This window comes from Gossypium hirsutum, chromosome D11 (assembly GCF_007990345.1).
Source record: "Gossypium hirsutum isolate 1008001.06 chromosome D11, Gossypium_hirsutum_v2.1, whole genome shotgun sequence".
NCBI lineage: Eukaryota > Viridiplantae > Streptophyta > Magnoliopsida > Malvales > Malvaceae > Gossypium > Gossypium hirsutum.
In genome coordinates this window covers 11,503,836-11,523,174 of record NC_053447.1, presented here as the reverse complement: position 1 = coordinate 11,523,174, position 19,339 = coordinate 11,503,836, and the positions used below count along the sequence as shown (strand labels likewise).

The window sequence follows — 19,339 nt, the reverse complement described above, 5'->3', positions numbered from 1 at the left end:
GTATACACAAAATTTTGATTTTATCCAATTATTGTAAATTATTAACATAATTATTGATATAACATCATTTTATGTTTATATATTGCATACATGAATAATTATATTCATTCAATATAAAATAATTTGATGAATTTATTCCTTTAAATATGTACGATTAAATCAAAATTAAAGTTTCAAGTATAGATTTGAACCGTAATTAGAGTTTCACGTGTATAATTACACCAAATTAAATTTCATATATACAATTGCACATTAAATCAAAGTTCATGTATAATTCTGAGATTTATCCATTTTTAAATTTATGGTTTATCTTATTTTATTAAAAATTTTAAAAATAAGAAATTAATTTTGTTAATATAAAATAATAAAGAAGAAAATGTTATGTGTCATTAAATAAGGGATATTAGACCTTGTAATATATATGATATATGATATTATTAGAATTTAATAGATGATAAACTTAATCTCAATTCTCAAAATAATTTTTATTTTTTGAAATTTAATTTTAAATATATTTACATAATTTTTTAACAAAATTATTATTTTACCTTTATTTAAACTCACAATATATGTTGAAAATATTATGATATTAAACTACACTTTTATTATAATTTAAAGAGAAATGATTCATTTAAACCGGTGTAAAACTTGGTTTTATAATCTTTCATAACCTTTTATAGTATTAATATTTTAACAATGATTTGAGGACTCTTCTATAACTTTTATAACTTAAAAGGCTGTAAAAATTATAGAGAAATTTAATTTAATTGGTGGGATAAAATTTGAACATTTTTTTGCATATTTATGGATTATCATTTGTTTGAAGTTACCCAAAAAAAAAACATACTTGCTTTTGTATATAGCAACTACAACTCATATCCTTATCATATATTCTCCCTAGTTTTTTTTATGGTGAAATCAAATAAGTTATCTTAATTTGTTTTTAAATTACAATTATAAAAAAATATCCCAATTTATTTTTAAATTAGTTTAAACTTAAAATTATCACAATTTGTTTTTAAAATTATTTTTTAAAACAAAAATTATCCAAATCCTTAAAAAAATTTGAAAAGAAATTATTAAAATGATCTGTTTTTATATGATCATTTATCTTTTATTTTTTAAATTTTCTACCATCCTATATTTTAAATAAATATTTAAAACTATTTTTAAATATGAAAATCAAAACATAAATTTTCGTTTAAAAGAATAGCTTAGAATACAGTTTATCTTATTTTTAAATTATTGATTTATCTTAATCTTTTTTTATATTCTTAGTGTCCATTTTACTGTTCATATTCAGGATTCGTGACTGCTCTCTTAACGACACATTGCATCCAACTACTTGTTGATTATTTTAAAATTAATTTTAACATCATATATATTTTAAATTTATGGTGTCTTACTTTATAACAAATTTTAACAATAATAATTTAATTCAGTTAATATAAAAAAAATAAGGAAGAAAATATCATGTGCCATTAAATAGGGGATGTCATTTGTTGTTAAAAGAGACTGCTCGCATTAGCTAAGGTCTTAGACCTTATACTATATAATATATGATATGATTAAAATTTAATAAATGATAAAAATAGTCTTAATTCTCAAAATATTTTTTTGGAAGTTAGTCTTTAATCATATATTCTCATTAGAATTTAATACAATGATAAAAAGAAGGTCACGTATGTTAAATATAATTTCAATTATCAAAATATTTTTATTTTTATTTTTGGAAGTTAACTTAAGGTATTTACATAAATTTTAGACAAATTTATTCTTTTATCTATATTTATACTCATTATATATATTGAAATATTATGATTTCATTATAATTTAAAAGGGAGGGATACATTTAAAGTTAAACTGGTGTAAAAGTTAAGTGATTTTATGCTTTTTGGTAACTTTGTATACTATTAATATTTTAACAATCCGTTAAATTTATTAAGATATTTATACTTTTCAATTTTCATACATTTAAATTTTTTTAATCAATTTGATATCTCTATCATACCAATCTAGAATATTGTCTACATTAATATGTATTTAATGGCTAAGAGTTTTGTTTTACATAAAAGAATTAGATGAAAATTTTTAATTTATGTTAAACTTAGCATACATTATCTATGTGAATAGAGAATAAAATATAATGATTAGTTTGTTAAAATATTACTCTTATAAAAAAGTTACGAAATTATATGAAATCACTTAAATTTTACACTAATATTAATTCTATTGATGGACAACATAAAAAAGCGTACACAAAAATATAATATAAAAAATAAGTTACTATAAAAAAACACATGATTAATTTATTTTATAACTAAAAATATTATGATTTAATAGATTGATAATATAACTAATTAATTTACATCAATTTTGCCAAAAAAAATATTAAATTATTGAATAGTACAAATCTAGTATAGTTTGTTCTTAAAACATTTTCTTTTATACTAAAACTTAAGGGTGCGTTTGGTTCGCTGTATTGGATTAGAGGTGCATTGGGATTAGAGGTGTAATAGCTAATCCACTGTTTGGTTGAATGTAATGGAATAGAGGCGTAATAGTAATCTTGTGTTTGGTTGAATGGAATAGAGGTGTAATAGCATAATGGAAAAAACTAAAATGACTAGAATACCCTTAGCATAAAATTGTTTTGGTAAATAATTATTGTTATTGTTATTTAAATTATAATAAGATTATTATTATCAATAATAAATAATTTAATCATATTTAAACATAATTATTATTAAATATATTTTAATTAAAATATATAATTTAATAAAATTCTTAATAATTAATATTCTTATATTAATTTACTGAAATCATAATATATGATACTGTAAAATATAAATTAACATAATTATTATTAAATATATTTTAATTAAACTATATAATTTAATAAAATTCTTAATAATTAATATTCTTATATTAATTTACTGAAATCATAATATATAATACTGTAAAATATAAATTAACATAATTATTATTAAATATATTTTAATTAAAATATATAATTTAATGAAATTCTTAATAATTAATATTCTTATATTAATTTACTGAAATCATAATATATGATACTGTAAAATATAAATTAACATAATTACTATTAAATATATTTTAATTAAACTATATAATTTAATAAAATTCTTAATAATTAATATTCTTATATTAATTTACTGAAATCATAATATATGATACTGTAAAATATAAATTAACATAATTATTATTAAATATATTTTAATTAAAATATATAATTTAATGAAATTCTTAATAATTAATATTCTTATATTAATTTACTCAAATCATAATATATGATACTGTAAAATATAAATTAACATAATTATTATTAAATATAATTTAATAAAAATATATAATTTAGTAAAATTCTTAATATTAAATATTCTTATATGAATTTTCTAAAATCATAATATATAATACTATAAAATATAATTTAACATAATTATTATTAAATATAATTTAATAAAAATATATAATTTAATAAAATTCTTAATATTAAATATTCTTATATGAATTTCTAAAATCATAATATATATAATACTACAATACTTACAAATTCTATTAATCTGGTCCTAACTTTAAAAAATTCAATAAACTTAACCTTCAATTTTACATATTATATAAATTTAACCATTATTCTTAAAATTCAAAAATAAAAATTAAAAAACTAAAAAATTTAAACATTTATTTTTCGATAAAAATACATACAAAATTCTAAAAATATTTATAAATAAATGAATATCTATTTTTCTCATTTTTTAACATGACATTTATTTATTAGAATAATAAATTTATAAATAAAACAATTTAAGGAGAAAAAGCAATGAAAAAGAATTAGACAAATTTAAAAAAATATTAAACATTAACTTGGCTGGATCTTGTACAAGGAAAACAAAGCCATTAACTTGGCAACCATACATCTGAAATAAGCATATGAAATTGAAGTTCAAAATAATCAAAGAAAATGAAGCTTCAAAATGTGTGACATTGAACACATAATCAATTACAGAAAAGTTGCTATGTTTTGGCACTAAAAGCAACCGCAAGCCACAACTACCAGCATGTCAAGGATTAAATTTGTTTTGGCACCAAAAGTAAACCACAAGTCACAAGAACCAGCATGTCAAGGATTGAATTTGTTTAGGCACTAAAAGCAACCGCAATCACAAGCCACAAGTACCAGTCCAACCCCTTAACCTACAGCTTAATTGCAGAAACCTTATGAGCCCTCAAACTGATATATATTGCCGAATCTTGGTAAGAAGAAGCAAAGGAGAGAAAAGGGGTTTTCCAGGAATGAAAGAAAATGAAAATGAATACCTTGAAAACGGCATAATTAGAAAACAACATGCTCAGTTAGTAAGCAATAAAGAATATTTAGTTTAAATGACAGGAAGGAAGTCTAATTCATTATGCACTCCTTTGTGCTAATAGGAACCATTTCATAGTCGAGCATACGAACAATCAGAAACAGAAACTTATATAATATCCAAGGCAACACCAATGTTCATGAAGAGAATTCAAAATTACGAACAGCCAAAAACAAAACTTGAAAATAACCTACATAAAAGCGTTCAATGGTATATTTCATATTTACTCCAGGCTAATGTTATTTTCTCCACCAATTTTAAAAACATTGAGCATGACTAACTATCCACAGAAGCAAGTAAGAAAACGAAATTCTAAATTCCACAAAAGAAACCAACTACTGCAAAACTTGAGAGCATCAGGAATAACCATTCTCTTGTCTTGTCATATGGTGCAAGAATCCCCTCATAAGCCTTCAATTCACACCAGCGAAAGCTGCCACCCCATGCTTAGTCTTTGCAAGGAATCATCCTGCAATCAAAGAAAATATCAATTACCATAAGGACAGTCAAAATGAAGCCCAGTTATATACTCCATAGCATTTATGTCCTATGGTTCAGAAGTTCTCCAGTTTTCTCAAGATTATGAATCAGCCTTCATTTCTAAAGCATGAATATTCATCTTCATTTCTAAAGATGAATATCCATAGCATTTACTTGTGTACCAATACAAGCTTGTAGCTTGTTCATATCCATACTTAATAATAACAATAATAGTTAAAAAACATATGCTTTCTGGTTATTTAGCATGAAAATCCTAAAAAACAGAGACAAAACTATATGAGTTGCAGAATATTTGACCTGTTCCTTCTTATGCCTTCTTTAACAACCATTGTCCAACTCGACAAGCTCACCATCCTTGAGCTTTTTTCCAATGAATTTGAAGGCCCCATCCTGAAAGACATAGGCCAGCTTTCCAAGTTGGAACAACTGCCGCTTCACATCAACAACTTCACTGGTTATCTGCCACCATCTCTCATGAGCTGCACCAATCTTGTCACTTTGAACTTGCGGGTTAACCATCTAGAAGGAGACCTCTCAGCCTTCAATTTCTCCACCCTACAGCACCTTAACACTCTTGATCTTGGCAACAATAACTTTACAAGTACCTTGCCTTTAAGTCTTTATTCTTGCAAGTCATTAACTGCTGTAAGATTGGCTAGTAACCAGCTAGAGGGACAGATATCACCTGCCATACTTACTCTGCGATCTTTATCATTCCTTTCAATTTCTACTAATAAACTAACCAATGTTACCGGGGCAATAAGGATTTTGAAGGAAGTCAAGAACCTTACTACTTTCATCCTCACTAAGAACTTCATGAATGAAGCAATACCCAATGATGAAAATATATATACCTTTGAAAGACTCGGTTTATATATATACTTTTGAAAAACATAAGACCTTTAGCATAATCCTAAATACTCTAACGGGATTTTTCATCATATAAACTATCAAAGTTATGTTACTTGCTAACTTCCAGAGAAACAAAGAAATGGGTAATTTTCTTTTTGACAGAAAGCCCATTTCTGTAATAGAAAAATGGAGTTGAAAAATAAGTTTTAACAACTTCAGTGGTATAGGAAATGATCTTTTTCTTTTGTTAATTTATCAAACATGTGGAATGCAAAATGGAAAGTAAACAAAAAACATTACAAAAAGAAAATGGAACTCCAAAAACACTTAGGAAATTAGATAGCCAAACCACAAACACCAAACAATTAGAACTTAGAAATTTCTTCAAACACCATGCAAACCACACCTAAATCGAGCAAAACATGTTCAAAGGTCCTCCAAGATTTATGTTGACTTTATTTTTCATAAGAAACCCATGTTTTCTCTTCCTCGATGGATTAATCATTGCTTCATTAATTCAAATAAAAAATCAAAAGTCATCTCCAATTTCAATCAAAACATAAACCAAATTTCACACGAAACCAACAAGATAAAAGAGACAATACATAGATATACAAAAAATTTATATCGATCCAAAAAAAACACCAGCAAGATTACCATAACGAAGTTTTTACGAGAAGTATGGAGCAACTTTCTTATTTCTTCCCTTAAACTTGTCAAATTTGAAAGAAGCGAGCAACAGGTTTGTGATGTAAATCACTAATCACCTGCAATAGAAAAACAAAATGAATGAATGAATGAGCGAGTAAGAGAGAGAGCGAACGAATGGAAAAAAAGAATAAGCTAATTAAAGAGATGAAGCTTGATGAGGGCAAAAAAAGATTACCTCCCTTCCCGCTACTGTTTCTCAGTCGCTGCAAGAACTGGAAGAATGGTGAAGCCCTTTGGCTGTCAGCATACCTTTGGCCGGAAGAAGATGAAGGCGAATCGATTTGGCTGGAAGAAGATGTGAAAACGTGAAGGTGAATCGATTTGGCTTGATTTGAGGATATGAAATCGATGGGAATTTTTTTGGGAGAAGAAGGCAGGCTATTTTGGTCTCAAAATTAAAGAAGAAAACGATGAATAGCCATTACAAACTAAAACCCAGGAATCCCTATTACAGCTGCTGAGGGAATAGGTAAGGAATAGCAAAACCTCTGATTCGGTAAACGGTGAACCAAACGACGTATTGGGTGGGGCCATCGAATCGGGGTGTAATGGATTAGCCATTACACCCAACCAAACATGGTGTAAGGGTGCGTTTGGTTCGCTGTATTGGATTAGAGGTGTATTGGATTAGAGGTGTATTGGGATTAGAGGTGTAATAGCTAATCCACTGTTTGGTTGAATGTAATGGAATAGAGGCGTAATAGTAATCTTGTGTTTGGTTGAATGGAATAGAGGTGTAATAGCATAATGGAAAAAACTAAAATGACTAGAATACCCTTAGCATAAAATTGTTTTGGTAAATGATTATTGTTATTGTTATTTAAATTATAATAAGATTATTATTATCAATAATAAATAATTTAATCATATTTAAACATAATTATTAATAAATATATTTTAATTAAAATATATAATTTAATAAAATTCTTAATAATTAATATTCTTATATTAATTTACTGAAATCATAATATATGATACTGTAAAATATAAATTAACATAATTATTATTAAATATATTTTAATTAAACTATATAATTTAATAAAATTCTTAATAATTAATATTCTTATATTAATTTACTGAAATCATAATATATGATACTGTAAAATATAAATTAACATAATTATTATTAAATATATTTTAATTAAAATATATAATTTAATGAAATTCTTAATAATTAATATTCTTATATTAATTTACTGAAATCATAATATATGATACTGTAAAATATAAATTAACATAATTATTATTAAATATATTTTAATTAAACTATATAATTTAATAAAATTCTTAATAATTAATATTCTTATATTAATTTACTGAAATCATAATATATGATACTGTAAAATATAAATTAACATAATTATTATTAAATATATTTTAATTAAAATATATAATTTAATGAAATTCTTAATAATTAATATTCTTATATTAATTTACTCAAATCATAATATATGATACTGTAAAATATAAATTAACATAATTATTATTAAATATAATTTAATAAAAATATATAATTTAGTAAAATTCTTAATATTAAATATTCTTATATGAATTTTCTAAAATCATAATATATAATACTATAAAATATAATTTAACATAATTATTATTAAATATAATTTAATAAAAATATATAATTTAATAAAATTCTTAATATTAAATATTCTTATATGAATTTTCTAAAATCATAATATATATAATACTACAATACTTACAAATTCTATTAATCTGGTCCTAACTTTAAAAAATTCAATAAACTTAACCTTCAATTTTACATATTATATAAATTTAACCATTATTCTTAAAATTCAAAAATAAAAATTAAAAACTAAAAAATTTAAACATTTATTTTTCGATAAAATACATACAAAATTCTAAAAATATTTATAAATAAATGAATATCTATTTTTCTCATTTTTAACATGACATTTATTTATTAGAATAATAAATTTATAAATAAAACAATTTAAGGAGAAAAAGCAATGAAAAAGAATTAGACAAATTTAAAAAATATTAAACATTAACTTGGCTGGATCTTGTACAAGGAAAACAAAGCCATTAACTTGGCAACCATACATCTGAAATAAGCATATGAAATTGAAGTTCAAAATAATCAAAGAAAATGAAGCTTCAAAATGTGTGACATTGAACACATAATCAATTACAAAAAAGTTGCTATGTTTTGGCACTAAAAGCAACCGCAAGCCACAACTGCCAGCATGTCAAGGATTAAATTTGTTTTGGCACCAAAAGTAAACCACAAGTCACAAGAACCAGCATGTCAAGGATTGAATTTGTTTGGGCACTAAAAGCAACCGCAATCACAAGCCACAAGTACCAGTCCAACCCCTTAACCTACAGCTTAATTGCAGAAACCTTATGAGCCCTCAAACTGATATATATTGCCGAATCTTGGTAAGAAGAAGCAAAGGAGAGAAAAGGGGTTTTCCAGGAATGAAAGAAAATGAAAATGAATACCTTGAAAACGGCATAATTAGAAAACAACATGCTCAGTTAGTAAGCAATAAAGAATATTTAGTTTAAATGACAGGAAGGAAGTCTAATTCATTATGCACTCCTTTGTGCTAATAGGAACCATTTCATAGTCGAGCATACGAACAATCAGAAACAGAAACTTATATAATATCCAAGGCAACACCAATGTTCATGAAGAGAATTCAAAATTACGAACAGCCAAAAACAAAACTTGAAAATAACCTACATAAAAGCGTTCAATGGTATATTTCATATTTACTCCAGGCTAATGTTATTTTCTCCACCAATTTTAAAAACATTGAGCATGACTAACTATCCACAGAAGCAAGTAAGAAAATGAAATTCTAAATTCCACAAAAGAAACCAACTACTGCAAAACTTGAGAGCATCAGGAATAACCATTCTCTTGTCTTGTCATATGGTGCAAGAATCCCCTCATAAGCCTTCAATTCACACCAGCGAAAGCTGCCACCCCATGCTTAGTCTTTGCAAGGAATCATCCTGCAATCAAAGAAAATATCAATTACCATAAGGACAGTCAAAATGAAGCCCAGTTATATACTCCATAGCATTTATGTCCTATGGTTCAGAAGTTCTCCAGTTTTCTCAAGATTATGAATCAGCCTTCATTTCTAAAGCATGAATATTCATCTTCATTTCTAAAGATGAATATCCATAGCATTTACTTGTGTACCAATACAAGCTTGCAGCTTGTTCATATCCATACTTAATAATAACAATAATAGTTAAAAAACATATGCTTTCTGGTTATTTAGCATGAAAATCCTAAAAAACAGAGACAAAACTATATGAGTTGCAGAATATTTGACCTGTTCCTTCTTATGCCTTCTTTAACAACCATTGTCCAACTCGACAAGCTCACCATCCTTGAGCTTTTTTCCAATGAATTTGAAGGCCCCATCCTGAAAGACATAGGCCAGCTTTCCAAGTTGGAACAACTGCCGCTTCACATCAACAACTTCACTGGTTATCTGCCACCATCTCTCATGAGCTGCACCAATCTTGTCACTTTGAACTTGCGGGTTAACCATCTAGAAGGAGACCTCTCAGCCTTCAATTTCTCCACCCTACAACACCTTAACACTCTTGATCTTGGCAACAATAACTTTACAAGTACCTTGCCTTTAAGTCTTTATTCTTGCAAGTCATTAACTGCTGTAAGATTGGCTAGTAACCAGCTAGAGGGACAGATATCACCTGCCATACTTACTCTGCGATCTTTATCATTCCTTTCAATTTCTACTAATAAACTAACCAATGTTACCGGGGCAATAAGGATTTTGAAGGAAGTCAAGAACCTTACTACTTTCATCCTCACTAAAAACTTCATGAATGAAGCAATACCCAATGATGAAAATATATATACCTTTGAAAGACTCGGTTTATATATATACTTTTGAAAAACATAAGACCTTTAGCATAATCCTAAATACTCTAACGGGATTTTTCATCATATAAACTATCAAAGTTATGTTACTTGCTAACTTCCAGAGAAACAAAGAAATGGGTAATTTTCTTTTTGACAGAAAGCCCATTTCTGTAATAGAAAAATGGAGTTGAAAAATAAGTTTTAACAACTTCAGTGGTATAGGAAATGATCTTTTTCTTTTGTTAATTTATCAAACATGTGGAATGCAAAATGGAAAGTAAACAAAAAACATTACAAAAAGAAAATGGAACTCCAAAAACACTTAGGAAATTAGATAGCCAAACCACAAACACCAAACAATTAGAACTTAGAAATTTCTTCAAACACCATGCAAACCACACCTAAATCGAGCAAAACATGTTCAAAGGTCCTCCAAGATTTATGTTGACTTTATTTTTCATAAGAAACCCATGTTTTCTCTTCCTCGATGGATTAATCATTGCTTCATTAATTCAAATAAAAAATCAAAAGTCATCTCCAATTTCAATCAAAACATAAACCAAATTTCACACGAAACCAACAAGATAAAAGAGACAATACATAGATATACAAAAAATTTATATCGATCCAAAAAAAAACACCAGCAAGATTACCATAACGAAGTTTTTACGAGAAGTATGGAGCAACTTTCTTATTTCTTCCCTTAAACTTGTCAAATTTGAAAGAAGCGAGCAACAGGTTTGTGATGTAAATCACTAATCACCTGCAATAGAAAAACAAAATGAATGAATGAATGAGCGAGTAAGAGAGAGAGCGAACGAATGGAAAAAAAGAATAAGTTAATTAAAGAGATGAAGCTTGATGAGGGCAAAAAAAGATTACCTCCCTTCCCGCTACTGTTTCTCAGTCGCTGCAAGAACTGGAAGAATGGTGAAGCCCTTTGGCTGTCAGCATACCTTTGGCCGGAAGAAGATGAAGGCGAATCGATTTGGCTGGAAGAAGATGTGAAAACGTGAAGGTGAATCGATTTGGCTTGATTTGAGGATATGAAATCGATGGGAATTTTTTGGGAGAAGAAGGCAGGCTATTTTGGTCTCAAAATTAAAGAAGAAAACGATGAATAGCCATTACAAACTAAAACCAGGAATCCCTATTACAGCTGCTGAGGGAATAGGTAAGGAATAGCAAAACCTCCAATTCGGTAAACAGTGAACCAAACGACGTATTGGGTGGGGCCACCGAATCGGGGTGTAATGGATTAGCCATTACACCCAACCAAACATGGTGTAAAATTTTTCATACCTCTTCTTAACCTTTAAATAAAATAAATAAATGCAAACACACCCAAACTCAAATTATTTTTCAAATATTATATAAATATACTTCTTAATTATGATTTAAAATTAATTTATTTTTAAATCGAATAGTTTAATTATTTTTAATAATAATTACTTAAATCAACTATATAAAATAAAATCATTTTATTAAATAATAATAAAATTATAACCACATGTTCACATGCACCATACTTAACATTACAAACTAGCCTATTTCCAAATACATACAATATATAGAATGCAAGCATAGAAAACGATTTTTTTTTTTTTAATTTTCAAAACATCATTCCACCATTAATAAGTGAAAAATTAAAAATAATAGTTTCAATTTTCTTCAAAATCAATACGCGCCAGCCAATATCATTATGTTACCTAGCTTCCATGCCTAACAGCCCAGGCCAAGTGGTACAAGAAAGCAAACTGTATGAAAACAGTACTAAGACTAATTTGAGCAAGTTTGATCCAAAAAAATCAAAGGAATCATGCCACTTGTAGCACCTGCCTTGAACAGTTGACTTTACAAAATTTGCACCATTACTAGGACAAACTTAATTCGGTGCACATAGGTAGAGCAGGAACTCACTTTAGTCAAAATAGTACTGCAAATCTTGACCACCTGGTCGCTTTCACCAAACTTTACAAAATGCGCACCAGTAAATTTGGTGCATAAGTTAAGCCACTTTCACAAAGTGCCCACAATTCGAAGCAGGATCCAGCTGATTGCAAGGTCTCACCACTACCACTCAACAGCCTTTCAAGCTAGCTACATCGACTCATATAATAAATATGCTCAGGCTTTTGCATTTTTCGAAACCTTGTCAAAAATTGGATTTTCAACTAATTCCCTTGCGGAAGGACGCCGTACTGGATCATGATCCACCATGACCTGATAACAATTATAAGACCCATCAGATGAAAAAATCAACATGGACCAGCCGAGGATGAACCAAAGAGAAACTTGCTCATATATATGGTATGGAATCTGTATGTTTCATATGTGATAGGGTTACACATTTGGGATTTATATATACCAATCTGACAAATTAAGATGCATCACATGTAATAATCCTGTCAGATTCTATATTGTAGTATAGAGCTTCTCTGTTTGACAAGCTCTTCCTCACAACACCAGATCAGTTTTGCCTTGCATTTTTTTAATTTATAACCACTGACATATTAGACAGGAAAATCAGGACTAAGTATCTCCAATGATGCTTTATAGGCAGTTAGGAAACAACATAATTAGCTAATTATATCTAAAACTGAAGAACTTCGAGCAGAAAATAGGATACCTTGAGTAAATTTTGAAATTGTAGGGAATACCCAGGAAGCAGTGGCAGCTTTCCTTCTCTAAGAAACTGAGGTCCTGATTCTGGCAAAGGTGATCCCCTAATAAGCTCATAAATAGTAACTCCTAAAGAGAAGATATCAACCTTGTCAAGATGATCATAGTTCTCATTTAGGATTTCTTGAGGCATATAACGTGCATCACCCTCTTCAACTGGCAGATTCTTATTTAGGAGAGTTGCACATCCAAAATCACCAAGCTTATAAACACCATTCTTCACATATACATTATCAGGTTTTACATCCAAATGAACTATTCCTTTTTCATGTATAAACTGCAGTGCCTTTGCCATCTGCAAACCTTTTCACATCAGAGTGGAAGATAGAAAATAGGGAGGAATTAAACATAAACATAAAAACATAAACAAAGAAACCTATTGACTTAAAAAATGTGACAAGAAAATGCATTAAAAAGTACTGTGTACTAAGTAGAAGGGAAAACCATGGAGGATTGTGAGCAGGAAACTATTGTTTTGATCCTAAATTCCAAATACAATCATGTAAGCATAAGTTTAAAGGTTGAAAGGTATTATTCTCATTCTTTGTAGAAAATGAAGATCAGGTATAGTCCCTTAATAACCATGAAAGGTGAAAAGGGAAGATATCTTTGGCAATAATTATGTGATATTAAGTCATAAGAAGGTGATTCGAACCAAGCAAGCTAATAAATGGGAACGAGACCATTTCATTTTTCAAAACATTATCTATACTTATATTTCTGCCCTTTTTTCTCAGATAAGGGTAATTAAATCCCCAGCCATTTTTTTTTGTAGGGATGCTGTATTTCCTCTCATGCTAACCTGATGCATGGCTCTCAGGAATTCTCCTTCTGTGAACAGTTGAGTAGACGATTTTCTAGACAAGCTGTAATCACATAGCTCCATTTGAATATAAAGTTGCTCGTTTTCAAACCAAGAAGAGTAATATCCAACAATGTTTTCATGAGATCCTGCAAAAGATTGCTTTAGTATCAATGCCTGAGACTACAATTCAAATTTTTTTCTTAAATTGAACAACATGAAAAAAACTAAGAAATAGAAAAAGAGAGTAAATACAGATTTATACCTAATGCTGCTAAAGCTTGAACTTCCATCAAGGCTTTTCTCCTGCAAAACATTAACGTTATTTTATAATAAAATTTTCTTAATAATTAGTAGCAGAGAAACCTGTGCAAAAGAAATTTAAAAAAAAAAACTGAAAGCTACCTCTCAGTTTCTTGATGCAATGGCCGTGTACTATGTTTCACAGCATACAAGCAACCATCAATTCTCTTTAAAACTTTGAAAACTCGACTGAAATGCCCAGTACCAATTTGCTGGAAAACAAGGCAAAAAGAAAGAGAATATAATAGCCTGGAGGTTAGACATTAATACGTATATTGAAACATATGATTCCAAATAAGTTCGAAAACCTATGGAATATAAAATAGGGATGGGCACCTCAATCTCATGAAAATCTGTGTGATAGCGCGAAAGCCCATCTCCACCAATGATTGCAGGGAAGAAACCTGTATATTGTATTGATATATTATTAAAATCTTTTGGATAAAGAATTTTAGGAAGTGAAGAGTTTCTTCAAATGGGTATCTTCTTTCTCAAATCTTTGATCTTTACAAACTAGAATTGTACCTGCACACTTTGATCTTTGATTTCCAAAAGGATCAGTGTCAACTTCTGAAGCATCCTTTAGATATGGGTTTTTAATACATGGAGGTGGCATAACCCGACATCGTAGAGCAACAGCAGATTGAGAAACATAATTTTTAGTCTTCTGTACTCCAGGTATGATTGCTTTTTCTAGGTTGCCTTCATATTTATCAAAGTTGTCACTGGCAAGTTCCACTATCTGTTGAGAGCCAGATAATGTAGGGCTGAGGGGATTTACCAGGATACCATCTGAGAGAAGAATGGATATTCAGTTGAAATTTGTTCACAAAAACCACTTGTGTTCTTAAATTTTTGTACATATATATATAAAGAAACGACAAAAAGAAAGTTCTTATGCCTAAACTTTTGACAGGAATATGTGCTAACAGATCAGATATTAAATCCAGTCAGAAACACAAAATTTTAGGAAGAAAAAGAAAACTGAAAATACGAAAACTAAAATTATGATCTCAACTACTAGTTTCTATTACCACTATCCTGAATCATTTCTAGACCAGTAACAAAGTTCCCCATCAGTTAAACTTCATGTTGTAGGCTGGGCCACATTTTTCTACTCTTTCACCATGTTATATCATCATATAAAGATTATGGTTTTGGTCATTAAACATGTTCAATGACCTTAAGCAGGAGGGTCCCTATTTTAAATCCTATGATCTTTACCCAGCCACCAAATTTCACAATGAATATGCAAAATATCGTGTGATGACTAAAGTTACTAACTTGCCCTCTGATAAACAGCAGGGGAATGCCACAGCTTATCTTTACTGGTCACTTTAACTTATGAAAGTCGGATCAAATATCTCTTTCAAATGGAGCTCCATGTTGTCATATATTGCAAGTAGATGTGGAAAAGCGAACTTGTTTTCATCGTTTCGCAATGACGAAGCTCCAAGTTGTGTATATGTATAAGGTAAAGCATCAAAATAAAAGATCAGGATTCAGGACTTTTCAACAACTACAAATCCACAATCCATCCTTCTAAATATTCTAGCTTTCATCAATTACTTGCATATTACCTTGTCGAGGTCTCTTGCTTTTGAGAGTATTCGGCTTCTCCGGCGACTTAGGGCAAGGAATATTTTCCTGTGAAATTGATAAGTAAAACAAAAACAATTTCAAAACTCAAAACAGAAAAAATAACCAGATATTCCTCGACAAGTTATGAATGATAGTAATACCTTGTTGCAATCAAAGCCGTTCATGAGGTTCTGATTATCAGGGGTGATATAATCAGGAGTGCTGCATCCATCATCAAAAAAAAATATTTGAAGAAGCAAAATAAGAAATTTAGAATAATACCTATTCAAAGTGTAAGAAGATATACCAGAAGAAGTCTTGACTGAGAATGAAATCTTTGTCATCGGCGGCGTCGAGGTCGGGAACGGAAGTGGAAGGGTCATCCTGAGATCCGAAATCTAGAAGGTTCCGGGTGAAGATGGAGGATGAGGTGGCGGAAGATGATTGGTGGTGGTGGAACTGAACTTGAAAGTGCTTCCCCAATGTCCCTTTCATCTTATTACTTGGCCGCTTCGCTCCTCTTCTCTTCATCAACCAATCTCTCTTTCTCTCCTTGGCACGCTCGTGCGGGATATTATATAGAATGCATTTTTCACAGTATTTTTTTACTTCTACTTTTTTGGTGGGTGGGAGGAGGGAGAAAATTAATTTGAAATTGCGCGGGAAATTGTCATTATTTGTTGGCAGAGTAATCGAGGGTGGTGGGGACTACAGTAGGATCATCAAATCGTTTAATCTTAACCGTACATACGAGACCTGCCAGACCTGAGATGTCCATTCATTAGAATTTCACAAGTTATGTTAGAAAGGCCAAGCAAAACTACTTTATTTAACATTTTTTTCCATTCACAAATCACAAGATTCAATAGTTAACTTAAATACAAATATAATGTTGATGCAACCAAATCAATAATTGAATGTATTATTTCATTGTTTGCGAAAATGAGGTCCATTGAACCATTTGGTTTACACAGTGGAACTGAAGGAATGTTGGCTTCGAGTTGGCCATCGGACATTGGAATCTTGAGCCATGTTTGGACAGTGGCGTTGGTCATTGCTTCAATAATAATCTAATAATCAAACACCTTTTTTCCAAAAACCAAAAGCTTGATCGTATGCAGCACAAGACTATGAGGATTGTAAAAATATTTAAATTAGTTGGTTGGGTGAGATTCAAGGACTTTTTTGTAAATTTGTTTATTTCCATTTGTTTGATTTATTGACTCTTTTGCAAATATGTGGATTCCAAACATTACCCAAAAATACTTGCTTACTTTTATATATAGCAAGTCCAGCTCATGCCTGTGTAACAAGCCCAAGTCAAGTACTAAGCCTAATTTATGCATGTTTAATCCAAAAATATCAAAGGAACCATGCCACTTGTAGATTCTTCCACAATTTTAGTTTAATTGATTGGATGAGATGAGAATTCTTTCACAAATTTGTAGATTCTCATTGTTTGGAGTTAAAAAAACAACATATTTACTTTTTTATATAATAACTACACCTCATATTTGTATTTGCTTATTAAATTATACCTATCTTAGTATTATTTAAGTATACATCCTTTTTAAAATTTATTTTTAATTTGTTAAAAAATATTTGTTTTGATGTTTTTAGTATTTTTGATGTATTATATATATTTAAAAATTATATAAAAATTAATACGGGTGGGCCAGGCCCGAGTTTTAGTATTTTTATTCGGGTCGGGCTTGAGCTATGAAGGCCCGCCCGAAAAGTGAGAGAATTTGGGTAAAAACATAAGCCCGAAAAATGGGCCTAGGCAAAAAAATAAGGCTCGTTTTAAAAATAGATTGGGCATCGGGTAAGACATTTTTGCCCAAACCCAACCCGGCTCCACCCGAATTCACTAAATGCCAAAAAAAATCTGCTATTTTTTTGTTTTTTTAATTTTTTTTTGTTTTCTCCTTATTTTACTACCATTTCACTATTATATTGCTACTATTTTGTTATTATTTTAGAGTCATTTTCTTGTTAAGTTGCATCTATCTTATTATTATATAAGTATACATATTTTTTAAAATTTATTTTCAATTTGTTCGAAAATATTTATTTTAATGTTTTTAGTATTTTTGATGTATTATTATATTTTAAAATTATGTAAAAAAATAATATAATATAAAAAATTTAATATGGGCGGGCTGAGTCAAGCCCGAGTTCTAACATTTTTATCCAAGTTGGACTTAGGCACATTTTTCGAATCGGGCCAGACTCGGGCCTAAAAAATGGACTTTAATTTTTGCTTGGGCCCAACCCGACCCGACCCATGATCACCCCTGCTTGTAGCACCTGCCTTGAACATTTAAATTTTAGAAAGTTTGCACCATTACTGATATAAGTAGAGTAGGAGTTCACTTTATTCATAATAGTACTGCAAATCTTGACCGCATAATTGGTTTCACCAAACTTTACAAAATGCATATCGGTAAATTTGGTGCATAAGTTAAGCCACTTTCAACAAATGCCCACAATTCGAAACAGGATCAGCTGATTGCAAGGTCTCACCACTTCCACTCAACAGCCTTTCTAGCTTGCTGCATCGACACATATAATAAATATGCTCAGGCTTTTATATTTTTCGAAACCTTCCCAAAAATTAGATTTTCAACTAATTCTTTGCGGAAGGCCGCCGTATTGGATCATGATCCACCATGACCTAATAACAATTATTAGACCCATCAGATGAAAAAATCAACATGGACCAGCCAAGGATGAACCAAAGAGAAACTTGCTCCTATATATGGTATGGAATCTGTATGTTTCATACGTCATAGGGTTACACATTTGGGATTTATTTATACTAATCTCACGAATTAAGATTCATTACATGTAATAATCCGATCAGATTCTATATTGTAGTATAGAGCTTCTCTGTTTGACAAGCTCTTCCTCACAACACCAGATCGGTTTTGCCTTGCATTTTTTTAATTTATGACCACTTACATAATAGTAACCGCTAAAGAGAAGATATCAACCTTGTCAAGATGATCATAGTTCTCGTTAGGATTTCTTGAGGCATGTAATGTGCATCACCCTCTTCAACTGGCAGCTCTTATTTAGGAGAGTTGCACATCCAAAATCACCAAGCTTATAAACACCATTCTTCACATATGCATTATCAGGTTTTACATCCAAATGAACCATTCTTCTTACATTTACAAACTGTAGTGCCTTTGCCATCTGCAAACCTTTTCACATCAGAGTGGAAGATAGAAAATAGGGAGGAATAAAACATAAACATAAAAACCTATTGGCTTAAAAAGTGTGACAAGAAAATGCATTAAAAAGTACTGTGTACTAAGTAGAAGGGAAAACCATGGAGGACTGTGAGAAGGAAACTATTGTTTTGATCCTAAACTCCAAATACAACCATGTAAGCATAAGTTTAAAGGTTGAAAGATATTATTCTCATTCTTTGCAGAAAATGAAGGTCAGGTATAGTCCTTTAATAACCATGAAAGGTGCAAAGAGAAGATATATTTGGCAAAGATTATGTGATGTTAAGTCATAAGAAGGTGATTCGAACCAACCTTTTCATTTTCAAAACATTATCTATACTTATATTTCTGCCTTTTTTTCTCAGATAAGGGTAATTGAAATCCCCAACCATTTTTT

At 29.5% G+C, this 19,339-nt stretch overlaps 1 protein-coding gene and 1 long non-coding RNA gene across 4 annotated transcripts; both read right to left on the bottom strand.

The window, feature by feature from the left end:
- Positions 1-4,196: 4,196 nt before the first annotated feature.
- LOC121223749 (uncharacterized) lies at positions 4,197-6,944 on the bottom strand. 3 transcript variants are annotated; one of them, XR_005921093.1, is made up of 5 exons: positions 6,628-6,944; positions 6,399-6,508; positions 5,187-5,444; positions 4,756-4,857; positions 4,197-4,215 (listed from the first exon to the last, which is right to left on the bottom strand). It is a non-coding gene; the product is annotated as an uncharacterized lncRNA (long non-coding RNA). The 3 variants fall into 3 exon arrangements; XR_005921094.1 differs by having other exon boundaries at positions 4,204-4,221; XR_005921092.1 differs by lacking the exon at positions 4,197-4,215 and having other exon boundaries at positions 4,474-4,857; positions 6,628-6,941.
- A 5,056-nt stretch (positions 6,945-12,000) lies between these two features.
- On the bottom strand, positions 12,001-16,273 carry LOC107924695 (wee1-like protein kinase). Its single transcript, XM_016855248.2, has 10 exons — positions 16,011-16,273; positions 15,865-15,925; positions 15,703-15,769; positions 14,648-14,914; positions 14,459-14,526; positions 14,225-14,334; positions 14,085-14,125; positions 13,820-13,968; positions 12,965-13,312; positions 12,001-12,558 (listed from the first exon to the last, which is right to left on the bottom strand). Exons 1-10 carry the CDS (start codon positions 16,232-16,234, stop codon positions 12,463-12,465), a joined length of 1,431 nt encoding a protein of 476 aa, XP_016710737.2. The 5' UTR covers positions 16,235-16,273; the 3' UTR covers positions 12,001-12,462.
- Between the last annotated feature and the right edge of the window lie 3,066 nt (positions 16,274-19,339).